At 40.1% G+C, this 26,492-nt stretch overlaps 1 protein-coding gene across 1 annotated transcript in view; it reads left to right on the forward strand.

Annotated features, from left to right (window-relative positions):
• The window catches only part of UGDH (UDP-glucose 6-dehydrogenase), a 293,962-nt gene extending 267,713 nt beyond the window's left edge, over window positions 1–26,249 (forward strand). Inside the window, exon 9 of the mRNA XM_044063569.1 lies at window positions 23,209–26,249. Within this exon, the coding sequence (XP_043919504.1) occupies window positions 23,209–23,331 (123 nt within the window). The 3' untranslated portion in view covers window positions 23,332–26,249. The remainder of the gene's footprint in view (window positions 1–23,208) is intronic.
• Window positions 26,250–26,492: the final 243 nt, after the last annotated feature.

Here is a 26,492-nt window from a genome sequence, read left to right on the forward strand (position 1 = left end):
ATTACTGAGTAATACATTTTACCTGTTCTTTAACAGGAGCCAACTTGATTTGGTGAAGGACACAAGCAATGATTTCTTCTGCATGGGCCCTATGTAATTAATCTACAGATTCTATTTCCAGTGATTTGGAGTTAAATTAGATTCTTTGGGAGGAGGAAGGAAGTAGGGGAGATCACATATGAGTTGAGCTTGGTGTATTCTTTCACCTATTGCACACCTCCTTTAGGTGAGATGAATCCTGAGATTTTTCAGACCCAGAATAGAATTGTACTGATGTTCTTCATGTTTCACTGTTGCAGTCATTACATTTGGGTTATCTGCTTGCAGTAGCCCTCATTCAGCCTGATTAACAAAGTCTTGGGTCCTACGTTGGTTGCTGTCTCCTCTTCCATGACATCAGGTTGTCAGGGGTATAAAACATGCAGCCAACGTTATTACCCCAGTCTTTCTTGCCATGCGGTGCCCGAAGCAGAAGCAGTTGGTGCCGGTCAGCCGACTCCTGAAATTTTCATTTTTGAGTTTCAGAACCGAAGTCTTCAACCAAAAGCCAAGTACCCCATTGAGGAAACTTTTTCTTGCTCTAAACCGATGTCAGTAAAAGTCAATAATTGCATTTCTTGTGGAAAGCAAATACCTCATAAAGATTTTCATTCGTACTGTATTCCTTGCCTAGGCCCTGACCACGACGTACCTCGCTGTTGGTTTTGTGCCTTATTTAAACCATGAACTATCCATTGTCGGTATCTTTGCACTTCTAAATATTTTGGTACTCTATTCAATTATCCTGATATGTATTCGGTAAGCCGTCCGACTACCGGCATTCCAAAAAAAAGCAAAGGTAGAAACAGAGACAGGCCGCCCAGTTCGCCGGTACTCAGTGAGGCGCTTTCGCAGCCCCTGATACCTGCTACTTCAGATTCACAGGCCTCTACTGAGACCCATTCAGAGTCCGGTATGCCGCGAGATGCTTCAACTGTGGAACCTTGCGGATGTCTCTACCTTGGATGGGTCCGGAGCTGCTGTGCAGGCACCAGCTTCTGAGGGTGCATTCAGGCCTACTGACTTGCATATTAAACCAGCGCCATCTTCTTCAAGGCGTAAAACTCGAACCATGCCTGGAAAACTGACCCCCAGACCGCATGGTCAGGCCTCTATGCCTAAAAAACAAATTATAAGAATGACTGAAGATCTTATTACTTTAATCAGGGGAAGCCAACCTTCCCCCTCTAAGAGACCTAGGACTGAGTTTGCTTATGATACTTCTGACCAGGATTCTGAAATTTCTGTTTTCTCTGATGACCAGCATTTACCCTTATCTACCTATGAGGATTTTGATGCTGCGGACTCTATTCCCTCTGCTTCCCCCCAGAGGATTTCTCTTTTGGTGAAACCTTGTATACTCTCAGGGAGCATTTTTGTTGGGATAGTCAGGATTTTTCTGATTCTAAAAAAAGGCTTAAGGATTTCTTACTCCTGCCCCAGCACAGGCCTTTAGCTATATTTCTTGTACATCATTGTTAATGATGCCTTTTCGGAATGTAGCATGGCTCCTGACTCTTTACCTCCTGCTTCCAGAAAACCTGATAGATATTACAGGGTTCCTGACTCACACGAGTTCCTTTTCAAAAATCCTACTGCGGATCCTGAAACCATTTCACAAGGACCCGAGGGCATTAAAGCTACTACCAAAAATCCTACCCCCTCTGATAGAGACTCCAGGGTGCTGGATAGATGGGGTAAGAAGGTATACACTTCTGCAACTTTGGCCATTAGGGCCTTGAATTGCCAGATTCATATGTTAAAGTATCAGCAGCATATTATTGGATTGCTTAAACAGAAAATTATTTTAATTCCTGATTGTGCTGGACATAAGGATTTACAGGATTTAATGCATTCCGCTGAACAAGTTGGTAAACATACATTGCAATGTGGTTTTGATTCACTAGAGGCATCTTGCAGGGCTGCGATAACTGGGTTTGTACTTAGAAGGCATGCTTGGCTTAAGGAGCAATCCTTGCCAGATCACGTTAAAGCGAAATTACTGGATGCTCCCTTAAATCAGGACTGCCTGTTTGGCAATAAGGCAGAAGAAATTCTTATAAAGATGGAGGAAGAAGCTAAATCTATGCAAACTGTTAAAGATTTTTTACAAGTACAACCTCCAAGATTTAGTAGGCATTGGCCTTCTAAGAATTGGTCCTTTCCTGCCTCTTCCAGACCTTCTCAGTCCAAACCCAGATCCAGCAGAGCACCCAGGCTTCAGTCCCAGGGGACGCACAGGACTAAGGAGTGGGGGGGCCTCCACTTCCAAATCTGGGAGTAATAAAACTCCCCCCATGGTAAACTGTCTCAATGACTTCTTTTTAACACTTCCAAGCACTTCTCAACTGACTGCCCCTTTGGGGGGAAAGATTGCACTTCATGCAAAGAACTGGGGACTCATTACCCAGGACAAATGGATTTTAAATATAGTATCCCAAGGATTCAGATTTCACTTCCACACGTTATCAACTCCAAGGGTTGGCTGGATCTAACTCCAAATCAGTGGGCAGAGACCCAAAAGCAAGTACTCTCTCTCTTAAGCATAGGGGCTATTCAGCTGGTACCAGAAGAGGAAAAGGGGCAAGGTTTCTACTCAAGAGTTTTCCCGGTACCCAGAAAAGACAATTCATGACGTCCTATCCTGGACCTGCCTACTCTAAACACCTTTTTTGGTGATTCCAAAATTCAAGATGCTGACTCTTCACCAGTTGCTTCCTATGCTAAGCAAAGATACCTGGTTGGCAACACTAAATTTAAAGGAAGCATACCTGCACATCCCAATCAAGGAATCTTGCAGAAGATACCTACACTTCAAAGCAGGCTACATGCACTATCAGTCCTCTGCACTGCCCTTTGGCTTATCTACTGCGCCCAGGGTATTCACAAAGTGCCTAGCTGCAGTCATCGCATTTTGCAGGCAAAGAAATATTAAAATATACCAATACCTGGACGATTGTCTAATTCAGGCAGAAAACCAGGACATACTTTTGAATCGTCTGGCTTTTGTACAAAGGGTGCTAACTTGTCTGGGGTACACCATAAATGAAAAGAAATCCCACCTGGTACCCTGTCAACAAATTATATTCTTGGGAGCAAGCTTGAGTACAACTTCCTAGATGGCTTTCCTCACGCCAGAGAAACAAATTCACTTGGCAACCTACTTCAAACAAGTGGCCACAAAAACTCTGCTATCTGCAAGGCAAGTACTACAAGCCTTGGGGTTCATGGCCTCCTGCATTCTTCTAATTCCATATGCAAGACTGCATATGAGGAAACTACAATGGTATCAACATTCTCAGGATATAGAAGCAATGATTCCTATCATTCCTTGTATACGCCTAATGTTCCTTTGGTGGGCAGAGGCCTGCCACCAAAACAAGGGGCTACCATTCACACTACCCCCTGCCGCCCAAACCCTAACAACAGATGCATCAAACTATGCATGGGGGGGGGGGTGCAGCTGTCAGGGAAGTGTGTGCATTCAGGGCAAATGGAACCAAATTCAAATGCACCCTGACATCAATCATAAAGAAATGTTAGCTGTATAGAATGCTCTGACAGCCTTCAAAGACCACATTCTTCCAGGACAATTAATGGTAAAGACTGACATCACCACTGTTATGTGGTACATAAACAAGCAGGGGGGTGTACACATTCTTACCCCCTCTGCAGACTAGCCATGGCATTGTGGAACACATCCTTGAGCTACCAAATGAATCTACAAGCTCAGTTCCTGCCAGGAAAACTAAATATACTAGCAGACGGACTAAGCAGAAACCACATGGACCCACACGAGTGGAAACTGGAACCAAGGATTTTCAACATGTTGACAAGCAAATGGGGGAGCCCAGATATGGACCTGTTTACCTCCCCCCAGAGCTATCAATTGGAAAAATTTTGGCAAGGACTCTTCACAGACAAGCTTGGAAAGTGGATGCTCTGTCCTTCAGCTGGAAAAACCTATCAATTTATGCCTTTTCTCCTCTGCCTCTGCTCTGCAAAGTACTACTAAAGATCAGACAAGACAAACCAAGTATGATTTTGATTGCACCAGCCTGGCCACACCAACACTGGTTCCCCCTCCTGGGCAGTGTGTCACTGTTGACCCCATGACACCTGCCTTCGACTCCTACCTTGCTGTCTCAGCAGGAGAACCAGATTCCGCACCCTCAGCTTCAAACACTGAACCTAGCAGCCTGCCTAATTACCTAAGCTCTCCTTTACCATCCGTCAGTAAACCAGTGATGGATGGCATTTTAGAGGCAAGGGGGCCTAGTTCTAGAAAATCTTATGCTGAAAAATGGAAAAGATTCTGTGCCTGGAACCAATCTCAAGGGATGAGCACAGCAGTGCCCAATTTACCTCAGATTTTACAAGACCTAACTGAGATGCTGCACAAGGGCCTGTCTTTTTCCTCAATAAAAATTCACACCTCAGCCATTTCAGCTCATTATAACACAGAAACTCCCATCTTCTCTCATCCACTGCTCAAGCAGTTCCTCAGAGGGCCAAAAAAATTTAAGACCACCCAGGAGAGCTCCAACTCCAGCCTGGGACCTTAACTTTGTGTTGGAAAAACTCACCCTTCCTCCTTTCAAACCAGCTGCTACTGCAGATTTAAAATTCCTTTCTTGGAAAACATCTTCCCTTTTAGGCATCACTTCAGCAAGAAGGGTATCTGAATTACAGGCCCTTATGGCAGTGGAGACTTTCATCATCTTTCATGCAGACAGGGTGTCCCTCAGGACCAATCCCTCTTTCATGCCAAAGGTGGTATCCAGTGTGGCCTTTAATCAGTCCATTCATTTGCCAACCTCCTTCTTTCCTAATCCACAGAACAAAGGGGAACGGATACTGCACTTCTTAGATGTGCACTGACAAATTAGATTCTACTTGGACAGGACAAAACCTCAAAGGAAATCTGAACAACTGCTGGTGGCAATTGCTGCAGGGACAAGAGGGGAAGGCTATTTCAAAGGAAACCATTTCCAAGTGGATAGGCCATTGCATTCATTTCTGCTACAAGCACCATGGAAAACCTATCCCACAGGGGATCAGTCCCCACTCAACCGGGGCTGCATCTACCTCTACAGCCTTTCTCAGAGGTGTACCAACCAGAGACATCCTAGAGGCTGCTACCTGGAGTTCTGTACATACTTTCACCAAGCATTACCATTTGCCAATTTTCTCTAAATCCAGAGCTGGCTTTGCCACTGCAGATTTGCAGGGCTTTATAGCTGGTCCTAGTGCTATCTAAATTCCTCCTCCCATCCTTAGCTTTGAGAATCTACCCAAATGTAATGACTGCAACAGTGAAACACAAAGAACATAGTACAGTTGTGTACACTTGCCATAAATGTATATGTTCAAGTGTATTCACTGTTGCAGTCCTGGTTACCCACCCTCCAGCCCCCTGACTTCTTTTGGCTATACCTCTTCTCTCCTTTTCAGTGCTTAAAAGCTTATTGGTGTATTTGCTTTTTTGTTTGAGGTATAACCTTGTATATTTATAGATTTAATTGCTTCCCATTAGGGGCCACCTGACATCTGGGGCACGAAAAACTGATGTAATGATGTCTGCTGCATGTTTTATACCCCTGATGACCTGACGTCATGGAAGAGGAGACCGCAACAGATGTAGGACCCAAGACTTTGTTAATCAGGCCGACTGAGGGCTACTGCAAGCAAATAACCCAAATGTAATGACTGCATCAGTGAATACACTCAAACATCTACATTTATGGTAAGTGTACACAACTGTACTTTCTATGCCTCTGTCTGATGTGATGGTCAAAGGGAATGGACTTGTCAAGCCATAGACTAAGGTATTTAAAACGCACTGTAGTTTTGAGTTTGACTAGATGGGTCATTAGTATGCTAATGATGATGCAGGGCTTGTACAAAAGATCATTGCTGTGGTTTTCTTATTGTTTTGTTACTGTTAAGTCGCGGACTCTTCTTTGGCAGCCGGTGATAGTTTTCTCAGGGTAACTTTAAGTAGGTTTTTGAATGTAATGTTGGAGGGTGAGAATCTCCACCCAGGGGATTATTTTTATATATCTAGGAAAACAGTACAGAGATTGTTGATAAAGATTGAAAATGTCAAATTGGATTAAAGCCAGTCCTTATGGTACTTTCTAGTTAGTGTTGTGAAAAAAAATGGAATAATAGATTCATAGATTGTTTCTAGGCTAACAACCCAGAGGGAGGGGCTTTCCAGTCCTGTCCAAGTTGCTCAAAAGATTAATTCCATTCTGCCTCCAAATAGGACATTTAGGGCCGGGCATTTATAAGCTACCTCTGCCCATAAGGGATGTGGGTGCCAGGCCTGGTGTAAACTTCATATTCCCATTCCACTGGTCTGGGTTGCACTTACATTGGATAATGTTAAAAAGATTTGACTATCTTTGAAAAGTAAAATGCATAAAAAGGAAAGTAGCTGTACTGGCACTGTATTGGATTTAAAATGTGTGTGTAAATGCTTGTTTAAATAATAAAAGTGAAAATATTTGCATTGTACTCACCTTTTTCAGAGTTGTGTATACATGTAAAGTGGAATGCAAATGGTTTCATACTTTGAAAATGTTTTTCACGTGTGTGTGTGTGTGTGTGTGTGTGTGTGTGTGTGTGTGTGTGTGTGTGTGTGTGTGTGTGTGTGTGTGTGTAGTATTGCAGTCTTCAACTTGTAAGTTGCTCTACTAAGTCTCATAATGATTTCCTTATTTGCAGTCTGGCTTGCTAAATCTTTTCCAACCCCATTAGACCTTTGAATTGTGAAAACAAGAAAGGCATCCTCTGAATTCAAACTAAAGCCCAAGAAATGCTGTTTGTAAACTTATAAATGCAGGGAATGAGTGTTCATTTTTTTCTCTATTCCTTTTGGTCCTGTGCCTGCTGACCATCAAGCCTCCTATAGTTACCATGGTGAGATGTCAGCAAAACCACAGAAGTGAGTCAACTAGAGTGCCTCTGCAGTCAGATATCACAATGTCTGCTTCTGTCCTTGCTGGCATGTCAACTATGAAGGCATTTTGAATTGCTAACACCACTCATTGGGTGAGGCAATAAGCTGCCCACATCATTGGGCATACCTGCAGTATCATCACACTGCATGTGCACACTCCTGTGCACTTCCTAATGAGGGCTACCCACTAGATGTTGGCTTGATTATATAAAAGCCTATCCCAAGATGTTGTGCAGCATTGCCTCACCTGAGGGGGATTGTGACAATATATGCCTTGTTCCAGGTCCAGCAGTCCCCTTCTAGGAAAGGGAAAACCCAGTCTTCCCTGCCAGCTCTGTCAAGCATCTGGACTTAAAAGGGAGCTGTTGAAATGGCTCAATGCATCTTTAGCCAGAAGCACAGAGCTTTTACTTTAATTGTTAGATATGTTTTTCTGTTCATTAACTGTCCTTTTGAATGTTTTACTTTTACTGTCTGGTGCAGGCCTTTCATTTTTTGCATATTTACTTGAAAAATAAATGGTTTGCCATATTTATTTATAATAAAGAATGTTTCTATTTAAGTTTGAATGCTTGTGACTGAGGGTTTATTCATTAGTTAAAGAGCATGTACATTTTGCTAGTAACTGTAAGGTATCTACCCATTTCAAAGTGGTACTCTTCAAGCAGTTGCTACTACTATTCAGATATTTAAAGATCTTATTTTAAGAGTTAACAGCAAAAAAAAAAAAAAAACAGGAGCTGGAGAACTGCTGAAAAGATTTATTGTGTTCTGGTACCACAGCCAAAAAGCCTTCAGAGGAATAATTTACTGAGTACCAACAGTATAATTTGTACATCTGAAGTAATTGCATTCAATTAAGCATTTACAGAATTTAAAAAGACAGTATACCAAAATCATCCATAGAAATATACATACTATGCATATTACAAAACATCAGTTAAATGTTTAAATTAATTTCCAAATTCAAACCCCTATGGGCAAGTTTAAGGGTTAACAGTAAAGTATGTTCTTGTTTTGTTAGTTTTGCCTAACTGGTATCAGCATACATTGAAGTCTGGATAGCAGGGAGGTGGTGGTGTCAACTCACCATTCTCTCACACTCTGAATGTATTTTGTGTGTGTGTGTGTGTGTGTGTGTGTGTGTGTGTGTGTGTGTGTATGTATGTATGTATGTATAGAGAGAGAGAGAGAGAGAGAGAGAGTCATCACTGTGTAACACCTTACAACTCCTGTAGTGGAGACTCATGGGGATATATGTAAATGCCCCTTTAAGGACATACCAGTCCTTTGGCTACATGGTTTCTGAATGTCCGTGTCTTTTTACTTTTAAAAAAGTATTTGGTGATGGTTATAAAGCTGTGTGTTTCCAAAGTACAGCCAAACAATCCACTTATATTTTTTCTGAAAAGCCCAGAGAAAGGTCAGCACAGAAGCACTACAGCTAGTGGGGTTTGGCTTTATTGGCCTGAGTGCACCAGTAAACCAGTACTTCAGTGTTGGAGTAGGAGCCATGACTGTTTCTGCTTTACAGTCACTCCTTTACTTTCTGTCTGCATTCAGGGCTCCTTTTCCTAAAAAGCCAACACTCAAAATCTCCACTGCCTCACTAAGTGGTACACAGTGCTTTGTAAATGCCCTAAGGCAGGCATCTGTATGTCCTTGTTGTAGCACAAGGCTTTATATGCTCAGCATTTGACCAGGTTACTACCAAAATCCAGTGTTCAGGGCAGGTTTGCAATAAGGATTTTATCTTCTGCCACATTTGGATGGAAGCCTGCCACATTTTTGATCTTTCCCAGTTCCATTGGTCTCTTTTTGATCGGGTGTTGAAAAGGCTTTTAGAAATCACTACTTCTGTGGTCAAGAGTATGTCAAGAAAACGTCAGTGTTCATATAACCTGCTGTACCGTCTGTTGCTCATCTTTTACATACTAAGAAGATGATGAGGCTTGGGTATTTAAGTATAGTTTATTGCATACAAACACATCAGGATGGATGGCAGGAACACTAAACTTCCCCAAACTATCTAACTGACTGGTACATACATGCATGCTCTCACTATGGCTGCTCACTCAAAATGGCACTCTTGCTTGCAGGTGCTCAGTAATTATATGCACCTGCCCACTGACTGTAATGCTCCTTAAAGATATATCACACACACTGATCTATATCCTCCATCCTCCCTCTTTACTGAGCTGTCGCACATTGACAATGACATTTGAATAGGCATGCAGTTGTACAGACAATAATAAACAAAACAGTCATGTCCAGGATGCCGTGTATCTAGAACTAGGTTTTGAGATGTGACCTGATCTCGTCATGTAATAGGACTGGGTTTAGCAACAGGGACAGTCACTGGGGAAGGTTCTGCTTGAGGACTCTTGGGGATTTTCTCAGGAACAGGGATTGCGGACGGAAAGTCCTCTGGAAGAGGAACATTGAACAAGTCACTCTGAGAACTAGAGTCTTTGTCAGCGGCAAGATACTGTAACATTGGTTCAGACGCTGGTAATAAATGTTTCTGATTTCATCTGAATTCCATTCCTTGTGATTCCACAATGTACGATCTCTGCTCTTGACACAAACCTTTCACAAATCCGATGTGATCAAAACTTTTTGACGTCTGCATCCTTACTTTCTCCCCTTTTTCAGTGAACTGAGCGGTTTGCTGGACTTATCATAGTAGGACTTCTGTGACAAATGCTTTTTCAACAATTGAGCTTTTATTGCTTTGTTGTTCTTAGCAGATGGAACCAATAAATTGCTGTTGATTGGTAATGTGGTTCTGGTTTGTCTCGACATGTCTCTGGGCAGGTGTGGGAGGATAGCATAATGGTTAAGGTGTTTACCTTGCAGACGCAAGGTGCAGGGTTTGAGTCTCACGTGGGATAATTGGCTAGGCTTAAAATGGCCCACAAGAGCAGTTATAGAACTAACCTATGAACCAAGATGATTATCACAAGGAATGATTCTGAGATTAAGCAAGTTAAGAAAAACATTGGTATTGTCACATTTGGATTTTTCTAAAAGCTGTTTTGCACTTTGAACTGCACGTTCAGCCAAACCGTTTGACTAAGGGTACTCAGGACTACTGGTAATATGAACAAAGTCCCACACTTCTGCAAATTGTCTGAACTGGTGACTTGTAAACTGTGCACCATTGTCAGAAATAACTCTGCACAGACTACCATGGACAGAAAAATGTCTCTTCAATTTAGTAATGACCATATTGGATGTTAGGTTAGGACATAGGTCAGTCTCAAACCAATTTGAATAAAAGTCTACTAACACCAAGTAATGTTGACCATTCCACTCGAAGATATCTGTGGCTACAGTTGACCAAAGTAGTTCAGGAATCTGGCTTAACTGAAGTGGTTCTGTTTGCTGATGCGGCTTTGAACAAGACAAAAGTGCTTTCTCTATCTTTTGACATAGAAGGCCAAAATATTCGTCCTTTCACCCTTTTGGTAGAGTCAGTTCCTGGGTGGCCATGATGCAAGATCTTAATATACTCTCGTTGTAAGGACTTTGGAACAATCACTTTAGGACCTTTCATGATGATACCATTGTCTCACAAAAATCTCATTTCTGTATGGAAAATACTGCTGCACTTCTACTGGTAAACAAGATTGTTTTGAAGGCCATCCTTGACTGATAGAGAAGTTTAGCTTCTGGAGAATTGGATCTGAAACTGTATGAGTTCTAAGCACATAAAGACGTGTGTAAGAAACATTTGTCAATTCCATGACTTCAAAGTCAGATTACTCATTGTTATGCTGTTCTGTGATTTTTCTGGGCAATCTGGATAGGGTATCAGCAAGATAAAGAAGTTTGCCTTTTGTGTAAACAAGGATGAAATTGTACATTTGCAATTTGAGCCAATCTGGCAGGAGCTGTATGCATTGGCTTTCTCAGAATAGTAACTAGAGGTTGGTGGTCAGTTTCGATCTGGATATGTTGACCATAAATATAATCATGGAACTTTGAACATGCAAACACAATTGTCAAAAGCTCTTTCTCAATCTGGGCATATTGCATCTTGGTTTGGGTAACAGTTCTCGATGCATAGTAAGAGTTCTTGATTTATAGACTACTGGTCTATCCCCATGAAGAATGACTACATCTAGACCAAACGTAGAAGCATCACAGGAAAAAGTAACTGGTTTGTGAACATGATAGTAGCTAAGAGTTGGTGGACTAGTGAGTGTCAGCTCTTGTAAAAGAAAGTTGGCTTAAATCTGGAATGAACTTGCCTAGATAGTTGACCATGCCAAGAAAACATTTTGGGGCTTGAACATTGTCTGGAACTGGCATCTCAAGAATTGCCGTTTGCTTGGAAGGATCTGGTTGCATACTTGAGCTGATAAACAAATGGCCCACATAAGTAATGTCTCATAGTCTGAATTTACACTTCTGAGGATTCAGCTTAAGATTCACTTCACATGCTCTTTCCAGAACTTTCTTGAGGTTTCTATCCTGTTCGACACATTTGCCTCTTGCTAGAATGTCATCTATCATACTAGCACATGGATAGCCAAAAGAAAATGTTCCATCACACGCTAAAAGACTTCACTGGCAGAATTTATTCCAAGTGGTATTCTCAGAAATCTGTACCTCCCAAATGGCGTACTGAATGCAGTTAGCAATGAAGGTTTTTGGTCAAGCGAAATTTGCCAAAATTGTTTGTATCCAAGACAGAAAAAAAACAGTGGCTTTTGGCATGAGGGCAGCAGCCTCTTCGACTGTGCACATAGTATGATGAGGCCTTTTTAATGCTTTGTTCAAATCTCTTGGATCAGTGCATATTCTGATATTATCTGAGCTTTTCTTATGAAGTACTACCATGAAAGATACCCATTCAGTTTTTTTCTACTGGACAAATTACTCCTAGCTGCACCATTTTGTCTATCTCAGCCTTGACTGTGTTCTGCATAGCTACTGAAACTTTCTGTGCTGGTCTGACAACTGGGCTGACCTCAGTGTCTAACTTTATGGAGTGTGCAGCAGGTAGTTTGCCTAGCTTGTCTGTGAAAATGTCAGCATACTTGGAGAAAATAGTTTGGGAGAAATCTGAGCTATTGTCATTTAGGCCCACATAGTGGATCTCTTTATTAAATGAAAGAACTCCCATTTTTAAACTGTTTCTAAGGCCTAATAATGACTGCACATGTCTCTTGACTCCGTAAAACTGCAAGTCATACCTGTTCCCAGCAGAGTAACATGAAAGCATTGCCGAGCCTTCAGTTTGAATATCTTCACCACCATAAGCAACAAACTTCTCACACTTTTGTCAAATCAATTTGTTCTGCAGCTTTTACTCTAGCAAACATTTCTGTCGACATAACATTGCACTTTGATCCAGTATCTACTTTGAGCTACACGGGTCTCCCAGTAATCCGAACAGTACAAAAGATGTCATTCTTTGCCCATAAATCTACTGCAGTGACTGTTTTTCCAAGCACAGGCACACCATCAACATAAAAAGTAGGGTCACAGCTTTCTAATTGATCAACTTGCCTCTTTGTATGCCCTCCTTTAAGAAAAGAATGTGCCTTGCTTGATTTACAGAATCTTTTGAAATTATTCTACTTATTGCAAGAGTGGCACTGCTAACTAAAAGCTAAGCATTTTTCTCGTTTGGGCTTGTGATTTCTACCACAATTACAACAGTTGACTATGAGGTTTGCTGTGGGTTTTGCTGAATCACCCCTGTGCTTTGCTGAGTGTACCTTAGGCCTTACTGAAGTAGCCCTGGATTTTTCTGAAGTTGCCCTGGGCTTTGTTGAAGTTGACCACACCCTTAGGCCTGTATCTGTTAACCTCATGCTGCATACCATCTGCATTAACTTTGAAAGGTACTGGAAGGCTTGCTTTCTCACTGTTCACCTTGTGCTGCATGCTGTCTACATTAGCTTTGTCACTGTACCTTCCACAGCTATTCTCCTATGTAAGCATACTTGTGTGCTTTTCTGTAAGCTCCTATATCTGACAAATCTCAATAGCCTTGTTTAACATCAAATCACTGTCTCTAAGCAAAATCTTTCTCACTGTGTCATTACTAATACCACACACAAGCCTGTCTTTTATCAAGTCATATCTTAAGTCACCAGATTGCACGTTTTAGCCTTATTTCTCAAGTTGGTTATATATGCTTCAAAAGCTTCACCAGGCTTTTGATTTCTTGTGTAAAATAAGTGCCTTTCCATTGTAATATTCATTTGGGGGGGGTTACACATTTCTCTAAATTTATGTTTTAAGCATTCAGGGTCTTCTCGTATTTTGGCCTGTACCACAGTATGGCGGTCTTCCCCCTCCACTGCAGATACAACAGGTGTTTATGGTTTACCTTCATTTGATCATGTGCTGTTTGTACGATGTTTAAAGGTCAAAAGTACAGCAGCAAAAAACCTGTAAACTAAAAAAAAATGTGTTTGGCTAATAAGCGAATGTATTTAGCCATTCAAACACATGAACAAATGTCTTTCCATCAAACAATTTTCGACATTTGTCCTCGGAAGTGTTCCATAATTCGCGCTTGCAAGTCACACAAAAGCACGATCACACATACCATGTGTGGCAAAATGAAGGTAAGCTGGCGTTTACACAAATGAATGCTCTCTTTCAATAGCTTCTGAACCAGCTAAATTAAGTAGAATACATGCTTTTGTACCTGGGTCTTTGTCAGAAAAAGCAGCCTGTATGAAAATATCATATTTCTGCTCATACACACTCCAGTTTTCTGCAGTATTGTTATCAAACAAGTGTGCAGGTCTGCCGAATCCTTCTGCCATGCCCACAGAGTGTAGTAAAACACAATGCAGTCATGGTCCTTTTAGTTATGTATGAACATGCACACACCCGGTACTTGTAATAATAATCAAATGCACACTAAACTCCTTGAAAGAATGTACTTTGCGAAATATTCTTTGAAGTAACTGTACTTTGTGAAATATACTTTGAAATGGCCGTACTTTGCGAAATAACCGCACTGTAATGCTGCACACACTTGCCAACACTTTGCATACTTTGGATATTTCGAATAGCTTTAGTTAATGCAAAAAAGTAGCACATAGAGAAAAATATGGTCATTTTCCCTTTTCTGCACATTTTATGCAAGTCAGATATTGTTTCAAACATTTTCGTAATTATTTTGAATATTATTATCAATATGTCACAGTTTTGGACATTTTGTTTAATTAGAAATTTGCTTTGAGTGTTCTGAGTGCTTTGTTGTATATCCGTAGCTAAATAAATCATTTAAGCGAGTTTTAGTACCTGGAAATTGTTTCTGACCTGTGTGCAAGTCGTATGAGCAGTAGGGATGATCCGCATTTCTAACCAGTTGTCTCATGGCTGTAACTCTGGATGCCATTCTGACACCATGTTGCTCATATTGTACATATTAAGAAGACAATGAGGCTTGGGTGTTCATTTAAGTAGTTTATTCATACAAACATTGGGATGGATGGCAGAAACATTAAACTTAAATCTATCTAACTGGCTACTACATATACATGTATGCTCTCACTCTGGCTGCTCACTCAAAATGGCATTCTTGCTTGCATGTGCTCAGTACTTATATGCACGTGCCCACTGACTGGAATGATTCTTAAAGATATATTACTCACTCTGATCTACACTGTTGACTGTTTATGAGGCAGTTATCAGAACAACAAAAGATTAAGTATCATGCATCTGCACTGAATAATATAGTTATGGCTGTTCTTTCACAAGAAGTTTTACCTGATTACCAGACTATCCTGTTTCCACTCTTCACTGGTTAGTGGGGGCTTCTAATTTTAATACCTTTATTGAATTATCGCTTGTGACATAAGCATGCTTATATTTATATAAAAATAATCAAGCCATATTAACAAATTCACATTTACAAACATTATACATCATATATGCTATGCTTTGCAATATAACCATTTCATTACATAAATTGTTCATTTCCTTCATTTAAACCTCATTCATCCTCCAAAGCATTTTCTGAATGTATTGTCCCCACAATTTCCATTTTTTTCCTATGGAATTTACTTGTACCCTTTTCTAAAGATTCCACTTTTTATTCTTTTATCTGTTTTACAGTATTTACTAGTAGAAGTATGATTGGTATAGATGTTGATTTCCTTTTTCTAATTGCTTTTTTGGAGATTCTCCGTTGCTTTTTTTAAAGCTGTCTCGCTATGTTAAACCCATTTAACATAATGAAACAGTAAAAAGCAACGGAGATCTTGCTTTCTCCGTTGCTTTGACCACAGCTATGATGTACTGCGTAGGCATGCGCAGTACATCAGAACTTCCGCGGAATACCAGACAGCTGCAGAAGGGCAGCAAGGAGGCAAGTAATTATTTTTTTTCTTAAATAATGTCATTGTATAATAGCAATAACCCACTTCTGGGTGTGGGTAATGCTTGATTTACCCACACCCAGGCGTGGGTTATTGCTATATTAGTGGCTTGTTGTCGAAATCATGTTTATTGTTGTAATCCACAATCCTGCTGCTTCACTTGTGTTCCTCCCTGTCTCTGCTCTTGACAAAGGTGCTAGCTTTGTTTGCTAGTCATTTCATTGTTACATATGGATTAATCCTGTAATTTTATGTTATGAAGTGTTCAGCTTGTTTGTCCTTATCTTCCATTTGCAACCAAAACCCCCAGCCTTTCTTTTTCTGTTATGTTTTCTTCCTGATTGATCACCATGTTCTTCCATTTAGATGTATAACTTGGTTTTGCACTAGGTACAACAGCTTTGCATCCGTGACATTGAAGCATTCTTGAGTCCTAGTACCATTTTTTAATAGGTAGTATCAATTTATTGCAGTGTACTCTGGCTTTTTTATCTTCCCAGAAGAATTTCTTTATTTCCTTGTTAATTGTGACCCATATTTTCCCCTCCAGGTTGAAAAAATAGAGCTGTCCTCTGTATAATATTAACAGAACAGAAAAATCTCTCTCTGGCCTGAATTTTGCTTTCTTTATCCATTGTCACCATTTCCATTGTCTTTGTGTCTTCCCACATATATTCTGCTTCCTTTATCCATTTCTCTTAATGACTATTTTTTTCATGTCTGTACAAACATAGGAACCCCTATACCAGCACAAGTGTTGCTCTGTAATTTAATACCATTGCCTTTGTTTTACCTTCATTAATCTTATACCCTGATAATACTGAAAACTGTTTAGTGCTGTAAAATATTCTGCAGAATATTGTTCTGAGTTTACTGTATCCATAGTAATATCATTGGCAAAGATAGTTTTTGCTGCCTGTGCCAGAAGTGGGGGGGTGTTGGGTCTTGCCTCCACATTAGGTAGTGCAGATGGCAGGCCCACAGCAAAAAGAATTTTGTCTGTTTTGCAGTCCTTTGAAAATATTCCAAACTTACTCAAGTGATGCACAGTTTGAGGTTGTGAGAGCAGTATTGTTCTGTTGACATTGTGGGAAACTGTCTTTCATAGGGAATTTAACGAGAAGACAATAGCTAAGCTCAAGACTGAGAGTTGCACTGAAAATGTAACCGCTTTTTAATGTCCAACTACCCATGCTATGTTACACGGGCAACCTCCTGATGATGTTACTGATTCATAATTAGTTAGTTACTAGGCATGAAGTCCAACAGACCATTAAGGAGCCTAGCCTAACTTCCCAATTCCCCCGAGCACTATATGGTTAAGTGACTTACTCAGGGTTTCATACACAGTATGCAAATGGAGGCTGAGGGAATAAAACCCTGGACTACAGGAACCACTTTGTGAGCAGCTCATAGCCTTATTCCTGAGTGTTTACCAACAGGCTAATCTGGCAAAAAGGGAGAGACAAGACCTTCTTTTAAAACAGATGCACCCTTCTCCCAACCCACACTTGTGGAAGAGCAGCCATTCTATTAAAGGACTGTGTTGTAGGAATGGGACATCTAACCTGCAAGCTCACAGATGAAGGTAGAGGAGAAAACTGGCTTAATCCCAAAGGGCTGTGTTATAGGAATGAGGCACCTAACCATCAAACTCACAGGTGATGATACAGGAGAGAGGCTTAATCCCTTTGATTTGTAAGCCTTTTCTTCAATGTCACACCCGCCCGCATATAGACGCACCCTAGGGGGAGTTTTCAGAATCACTTTTCTGCATGGCAGGAGATGACCATAGATCACTGGGTACTTCAGACATTTGGACAAGGATTGCAAAATGGAGTTCCAAGAGAGGTCAAAGATGCACACTGTGCCATGAATATCAACAAACCATGTAGACTAAGCTATTCAGTTAGTATCTCACTGGCTAACAAAGAAAGCAGTTCACTAGTTGTCTCCCGGTCAAGGAGACCAAAACTTTTGTTCCATTATTCCTAGTTCTCAAAAATGGTTCTCAAGACACCTCCCAAAGGTCAATATTAGAGTTCTCAAACCTGAACAAATGTATAAATGCAAAGGTATTTTGGATGGTGACACATACTTAACACATTCCATTAAGGCTATTTCACATAAAGAACATCAAGTATCCGGGAGACTGTCATCACTTTCAGTTCTTTTTAACTTTACCCCCAGAGTATTTACCAAATCCATCCGTCCATTCATTGTTGCTGTTTAGTATGTATGCATTTGAGATGGCAGTTTTTTTTTCTCTCTTTGAGTATAGCATGATTGAATGCTGCACATCTTTGTTTCACTTTCTGGTTTCCAAAGCTGCCTTTGGTACCTGTTGCACTTTTCTGCATAAAGTGACGCTTAATACGTGACTTAATGTACATTTCAGTCATGCTACTTATTTACTACTAAGTATACTGAGCCAATGAAGTAAAAAAGTACAAAAAATATGCATCTACCACAGTATGGACTACCTGACTAACAAAATATTAAAGTAATTGCTGCTGTCAGCCACACCTCTGAGCTGTTATGACTTCACAAATTGTACCCGATTTGTCCAATTATTTTTGGTTTCTTCATTCTGAAATAGTGTGATTTTATAGTAAGTTGTTGATTACAGTTGAGGACTGCACTAACTAATGGGGAGGCACAGTGTAGACATGGATAACATTGCCACCTCAAAGCAGGGCAATTCTCCCCATTGATTCTCAGCTGGAGTGGCATATGTGGAGACTGAGTGTCCTCCCTGTGTTCGTCTGGGTTTACTTTGAATGTTCTGATTACCTCCCACTTTCCATCTACATGAAAGATCAGAATTGCCTGTGTGCATAACTTGAGATGGAACAAAGACTGGGTAATCTATTTCTGTTTACCCCCTTCACCAGTAAACTCCACATATGCTGGAGGTGGTTGTCAGGGTTACTGTACCAGTTAGTTGCAACTCAAAAAGCTAGTGAGCAGTCAGAAATGACAAACACTTTCCACTCAGACTCCTAATCTATCAAAAGATGCAAGCTAATGTAAAACATATTAGCAGTTATATAAAACAATACTTAAACTGTAGCCATCAGTCCTTGAGTTTATCCACCCATTATTTCGTATTTTGTTCATGGTTCCTCCGATGAGATGGAACTGCAGCACCAAATTAGTGGATCATCAAAACAAATAATTCACTCCAGCAAAATGAGCACTACACATATTGAAAGTGTATCATCCAAGCTGTACACACTTTTTTACTTCTTATTTCTGTAGAACGTACTAACCATTGACAAAGTTGCACAACAAACCACAAGTACCACATATAAACACACTCTGCCAAAAAAAAAAAAAAATCCATAAAATAGTACATATACGCATGTCATCATTCATTTGAGTAACGTAAGGGCACAAATACACAAAAATAACTATAAATATCAAAACAAAAAAACAGGAAACAGTTCTACCACAAAGACCATTAAACTTTTTCTTTTTATTTTTCTGGTACCTCGGCCAGTCGCCTTCCAGGAGTAAAATCACAATACAAAAAGGTCAAATTTATAAACCCAGTGTTCATCAATTAAAAAACCCACCCAACCTTTTTTAAAAAAAACCTAACACACTCACCCAAAAGTCATTGAATACATACATAAATAAATCAACAAATAAATAAATCATTGAATAAATACATTTTATATACAAGTCAAATTAGCATCTAAATTCATCCCCCTAGGTTATAATGTCCTATAATTTTATATCATTTTGCATTCCATTCTATTTAATTCCTCCCTAAAATTTCCTCCCCTAGGTAAATGGGATCAGGCTAAAATACTGAAAAATAAACCGTCTCCAGACCCATCCTCTAATTTTAACTTTCTGCTTGGTCTGTCCAGTATAGCATTTGGTATGTGGACACCCACATCCAATAACATAAATCACCCCATAGGAATCACAATTAAACATTTCCCTAGCAACATATTTTTTACCATTGATCTTCTTTCCTGTTAAGTTCTTAATTTTATTGCAGACCAAGTGGTACATTGGACAGACAAAGCGGAAAGTTAAAATTAGAAATATGGAACATTTGGGAGATATTAGACAGGGTAATTTGAGTAGCCCTGTGGCGGAACACTTCTCAGCAGCTGAGAAGGTTGTCAACACAAATACCACCCACATCTACACAACACATGCCCACATATGTGGAGGTCGTCAACAAAAACATACCCAAACAAATGAGATCTCCGAGGCAAAAACACACACGAACTCCACAGCCCACCACACACAGTCCACACACCTGGGTCTCAGAGCCACTAAGGCCTAACCACAAACCCAACATATTAGTCTGAGGAGATTGCATTGTGAGGCACACAGATGTGCCCCTCACCAGGCTGGATAAGGAGAAAGTCACGGTTAGTTGTTTGTCAGGTGCAGGAATCCACCATATAACACATGCACTCAAGTCTCTCAACAACAGGTACTGTTATGATGCTGTCATAGTCCATGTTGGAGTGAATGACTTGAGATGTACCTCCCTGGACTATATGAAGAGAGACATGATCAAGCTCAATGAATGTATTCCAGGCAGGTATGCCCATAGCCGTAAGCAGCATTTTACCATCACCCAGAATGATGCCTCAATACAAACCTAAAATGATTGACTTTAATTGGCTTAGTTTCTGGTGCCATTCCAAGGGGATCCAGTGCCTGACAGCCTGGGAAGACATGATCAGACCACGATGCTTTGCCAGAGATGGCCTGTGACTGTCTCCCTTGGTCTTCAGGCTTCTATTAAAGGCTCTTGCCTCCTCCATAGTGCTTTTTTTTAGGCAATGCCATAAGGGCAAAACTACCAACATGAAAATTTCATCAAAATGCAAATTGAAGGTCATGCTGCTAAACGCTAGGAGTCTAAACATGAAACTGTACTCATTGCAAGCATTCTTAACCCTAGAATATGCTGACATTTGTGCATTCACAGAAACTTGGCTCAAAGCTGCGGAGACCATCCCCAGCCACACCAGGTTACTCATCCTATCATACATTCAGACCCCAAACACTGGGCAGCAAAGCAAAAGGAGGTGAGGTTTCAATATATATTAAAGACATACAGACCTCCAGGCTGGTCAAACAGTATGACACACAGGAGACACTCCAGGTTTAGTTAACCATTGACAAGACCCCTATTCAAATCATAGCTAACTACAGGCCCCCAACTTTAACTCCTGATGCCTACTCCACCTGTCTGGGCCTCTTCAAATCTATTAAGATTCAACCCTTTACCCTGATTCTGGATGACTTTAACTGTCCAGCCATAGATTAGAAGAACTACTCATGCCAAAACACAAATGCCCAGAGATTCCTTGATTTTTGTCAATGCAAATGCCTTGGACAACCTGGTTGACACCCTCACAAGAGGTGATAATATCTTGGACTTGGTATTAACCAACATGAGAAACCACTGCAGCATCCCTACAGTGTCATCCTCCCTGGTAAGATACAACCACAAAGTGGTTACTTTCGAAGTCACCATCTCCCCTGACCCCCCCCCCCCTCCCCAGCTAGGGTAAAAAAAAAAAAAACTTCTTCAAAGCTCATTACAACCTCCTGATGGAAGGTATAAACAGCTTCACAGCCCCTGCCCCCTCCATAGGAACTGGCACAAATGTCCAAACCTACACCAAAGTACTATACAAGCATTTATATAGCTGCATGGAATCAGGAATACCCGACAGGACAAAAATTCCCTTCAAGGAACAGTAAACCTGTCTGGCAGACATCTGCAATAAAACTGTCTAATAAAAAGAAAAAATTGCTGTCCAGGACCAAGAAGGAGCAGTTGCCTAATTGAAAGCAATCTGTCCTTAGCGAGCACCAGTGAAATCGTCCAAAGTAAACTTCAAGTCCAAACTATCCACAGCTGCTAAAGACAGTCATAAGACCTTCTTCATATATGTCGACAGTCTCAAAGGAAGCACTCAGATCTGCTCAGAATTGGTGGTCAAGGACACCACATACACAGACACCGTAGTTATAGCCAACCTGCTGGCAGAAAGGTTCAGTGAAAACTTCATCCCTCTGTCCCTCCATAAGTAAATCAGGACATCTCTAGCACCAGCCCCCCCTTATCTCTAGGGAGCAAGTCATCACTGCCCAGAGATAGGTCTTGGGACCTCTGTTGTTTGGGAAATAGTTTTCTGAGGTGCAGGCCAAAACCAGTGGGCTGTAGCTGACCAGGTTTGCAGATGACTACAAGGTGGGTGCTGTCATCAATTCCCCTAGTGATGTGGACATCCTCCAAGAGGTCTTCATCCAAACAAATGACTGGTGCCAGAAACATGGCCTCAAACTGAATGCCAAAAAATGCATCAGCATCTCCTTTGGGGAGAGTGACTTCCCCACAAATTATCACGTTGATAACAAGGTCCTAAGCACGCAATCAGTTGTGAGGGACTTGGGCTCCCAGGTTGATAGCAGCCTGAATTTTGACCACCATATTACCTCTGTTGTACAGAAGGATTTCTATATGGCCCACCTCATTAGGAAGAGTATCTCATCCAGAGACAAGGAGGTCATAACATCCCTGTATTCTTCCCTTATAAGACCCATTATTGAATACAACGCCCCTTTCGGCATGTACCTCACAAAGCACATGCAGCAGCTGGAGAGACCACAGAGGTTCCTCACCAGAAGACTCCAGGGTCTCAAATATCTACCCTACACAGATAGGCTAAAAGCTCTGTCCCTCTACTTGGTCTCCTACAGACTCCTTAGAGGTGACCTCTGTCTGGCATACAAAGCAATCTCAGACCCCGCCCCTTGATGGGACTGCTGCATATCTGCAAGTCAAGCTCCGCTTGAGTAACCCTCACTCGCTACCTCAACCTGGTCTGTGACATCAATAGGACTTGTTGGCTGGACAGATTTGTGTCCCAGAGACTCCCCCTTCTATGGAATAGACTCCCCCTTCATGTCAAGAAGAGTACCTCATTATCTCGTTTTAAGTGCAACCTGGATAACTGGATGGGGAACAGAAAATACACCCGCTAGGATTCTGCCTGGGTCCCTGCTGGACAGGAGCATTGGGTGCTAACTTGTCATAACATGGGCTAAAATCTTGGCTAGGCTGCAGGGACCTCAGGGCCAATAGCCTAGTAACTTCCTATGATCCTTTGATGATGGAACCTTTTAAGAGCAAGGCTTGGGCAGGCATGTCTTTACAGACATGTTGACATGAATGCCCTATTAAATATAGTATGACTTTTTTATAGCGTTTGTTTCTTAGGTTTCTGTTGGTGTTCATGTGAAAATGGCATACATATGACTGCTAAGGACAAATACAGTTGCTTATAAAGTAATAAAGTGTGTGTATAAATTTTCAAAATTCTCACTTAGCCTGTATGGTATAGTACATTAAAGTCATGCTATTGCTGTGTTACATTGAAAGCTGAGTAGGATTTGCCTTTCGTGCTCTTCATGCATTACTAAACTATTCACTGTTGTGTTACTGTTTCACCTTTGTCAGCAAGTGTGTATAACAGCATTTGTGATATGAGAAAAGCAGTATAATTATATATATGCTTGTGTTAATAACTTTATTGCATAAGCTGCTATAAAGATATTATGTAGGTTGTTTCTTTGCATAATTTCTTGGAATGTCTTTTCCATATCTTCAGACAGTATATTCCGGAGTTAGCACGTTTTGATTGATAGGCACTTCCAATAACCTCACCAGCTTTGTTCTAAAGGTATTAATAAGCACTGTATAGCTGCTATAAAGATTAGTCAGGCAGACTTGTGTGCCATTACTGCTGCTGATCAATTTTGATTTTCTTTTTAATGGGTTTTCTTTCTTTTACGTAGGTGGAAACAATCGGGAAGAAAGTAGTCACCAAAAGGTTCCCTTTCACTGCTGCAGCTGACATTCCAAAATTTAGTCTGCAGGACCCACTTCCTTCTCCAGTGCAGAAGAAACCAAAAATCTAAACATTTACAATGAAATGCAATGTTTCACTAGTATTTGTCATTTCGCAAATCGTCCTTTGACCAGTTTGTTATAACAGTATTCACTTTTTATACATATTTATCTCTTGCTTAATGTGCTAGTTTATATTTTACATCTCCAGTACTGCCATCAACAGCAGGCAGGATATGAATAGTGGAGGTATGTAACATCCAGTGGGGGGGGGGGGGGGGTAAAAGAGAAAGAGAAGATTGTTTGTTGGGAATTAGGTTGCATTTTCTGCTTATGTACTGGAAAACATTATGCCAAGTACAGAAACTTCATGGCATGGTGGATAGATTAAATAAAATTATATGTTTTGATTATTTGCTGCAATAGTGTTAACCAGGTACCAACATAGTGACAGACTGCTAATCATGTAATAATCAGATACCAACACATTATGTAGCATGCAAACTTTAAGAACTGCACAGGTCTCATCAGCTGAGAGTTAGTTGATCACCAAATGGTTATGCACTGTTGTAGTGTAGCAGTATTTCTTGAAAATAATGTTTTATTCTGTTAAGCTGCTTTTGTAGAATATGATGTTTTTTTTTTCAATGCATTTGATACAGTAAGAAGTATTTATTTTTTTAACAAATGTAATCACCAGTGATATATTTTCATGTGTTTCCTGTCTTGGAATGTAATATTGGCATACCTTGGTACAGAACATTTCTCTGATGTTATAAGAGGCCATAGTCTAAAGTACTGTGGTCACCTGGCTCACCCTAACGTTTCTGTTGTCTGTCTTTGATGGTTGCTGTTCCAATGAATCTTAGTGTAAGCCCACACTACAGAGTACCAGTACAGCCTTAGACATTGTATTACTGTAAAAGGCCCTGGTGCAGGAATTATTGTAGTCCACCAGGTGGTGATGAGGACTGAGTCTTAATACCTTTTGTTCATAAACTGAGCTTTCAGTACACTGTAGCTTGGATATTTGACCCATGTTTGAGTCCTACTACAGCTCACAACAAGTCAGGCATCCATACCTCCATACCTCTGTGCTTGAGTTAAAAAAGGAGAGAGAGAGAGATTTGGGTCTCGCTGCTCTGGCCTGTGAAATAAACTAATTCTGTGTACTAATAGTTTCCCTTTTCTTACTTTTAGATGTCTTTATATATTATATAAGTTCAATGGCTAAGAACTGTGAGATTGAGTCTTATTCATATGAAGTTAAGTGTTGCTGAAACCGGTAAATGTATACTAAGATCCACATATGACATTCCTTTTACAGACTGTCTTTTCCTTGCATTTTGCCTGAAGAGACACCCTTAATTATATATCCAAACATTTTCTATACTCCCCTCAAATTTTAAATATTTATTTTAATGGACATCATTTGTGGTGTTCTCATACTATAGAAATCCTTACAGTATATAGAAATTTCAGGGTTTACGTCTAACTTTAAAGTATTGCTATTTTCTTTAAATTAGGCTAATAATCTTCACCTTTGTTATAACAAGTAAATGGTACATATGTTAAATATAAATTGAGCTGTATGCTGTTGTATACAAAATATATTTGAAGCAAAACTACCTTCTTATTTCATTTACTGTTGGAAAGCAGTGGTTGTCCATTTGGTTGTTCTACTGCATAAATGTGTACGTTTTCTTTCCATTTATCACCCAGACTTGGAGGTACAAGGATGAACGTGTCATTCACTAACTCTTGCAGCTCATGTGAATGGATGACTATTCCAGTCACCATCTGTAGTGACCCATGTCAAAGGAGGATCATAACACTTCCTGACTGTGTTTGCCAAGTTCAGACATGCCAGTCCATTTGCTGTCATCGTTTCCCACAATTCATTTGTACACATTTGTATTTGTCTTTAACATACAGTCCATCCATGAGGAATTTCCCTTCTTCAATGCCTTACCTTAAAGGTGTGATAGTCATAGATTATTATAGTGTTTATAGTATAGAATTAAGCTTTAAAGAAATCTGATTTGAGAAAACTGTATCTTTTGAACATTTTGACCATTTCATTTATTTCTGTTTCTTGCAATGTTATTTGAGTCATGATGCTTAAGTACATTACCTCAGTAAAAAGAGGTATGTTATAGCGTAGTGTGACAGCATATTTTTGCATGACAGTCATATTAAGGGACACAAGGATGAGTGGTGTGTGTAGGTCTGGCTACCTTCTCTCCAGCTCGCAGTACTTTGATTAATGTGATGGTGGATGGCCCTGGACCATGGTGCTTAGTACTAATAATGATGGCTGTAATTCTCTGATATATTTGTGATAGTTGTTTTCCGTGGAGAACCTGTCCCCTATAACCTTGAACTAAGTATTCATACCCCCTGACCAGCTTGTCATATCTTGGGGTGATAAGAATATTTATCCCCTTAATTCATAGATATGTAGTCTTGGAATTCTCAGACTGTTTTGCATGCCTCACCCTTTTTCATACTGGAATTCCACAAAAAGGATTTGGCAGTCTGTTCTTAAACATGTGATTTAATAATAAGCAGTAAGTGATTATATCAAGGCAAATATTAAAAGTTCACTTGACCATGTCTGAATGTTTTGATATTTTTACGGATAATGGAAACTATTTTAAGTTGCTATTTTTTACAAAATGTTTTATTAAAGTTCATTCTGCCTGCTGTGTTTCATTTTGAAGGTATGCATCATTTTAATTGTACTATATGGATGAGTACTTTATGGAATTCAGAAAAACAATCTATTATAAATATGCAAATACAAAGTCATTTGATTTTTACTATAGAGTTATACACTTATTTCCAACGTGGCCACTAAGCATTTTATATGATTGTTTTCCTGCACCGAAAACTGTAAAAATGTATTACAGTTGAAATGAGGCAAATGGGAAATATCATACATACTAAAAATATTAAAAAAAATAAAAAAATGGGCTATTATAAAATATGAAAGTGACTCTTGATTATCTGTGCATGTGCACTGCACCTAAAGTAAAGAAATAAGAAAAATAAAAATAATAAGAGATCCTATACTAGTTTGAGATGTTAAAGGTTATAAGTTCTGCAGATACAAAACTAAAGCCAGAAAGTGAACATTTCCTTGAAAACACTTTGTTGTTTCCTTCCTTGATGTTTTATGTACAAATACAATATGCTGAGGTATGCAGTAACTGATTTAATAGTTTGTATG

This window comes from Protopterus annectens, chromosome 2.part1 (genome assembly GCF_019279795.1).
Source record: "Protopterus annectens isolate FY-2018-M chromosome 2.part1, PAN1.0, whole genome shotgun sequence".
Lineage (NCBI taxonomy): Eukaryota > Metazoa > Chordata > Ceratodontiformes > Protopteridae > Protopterus > Protopterus annectens.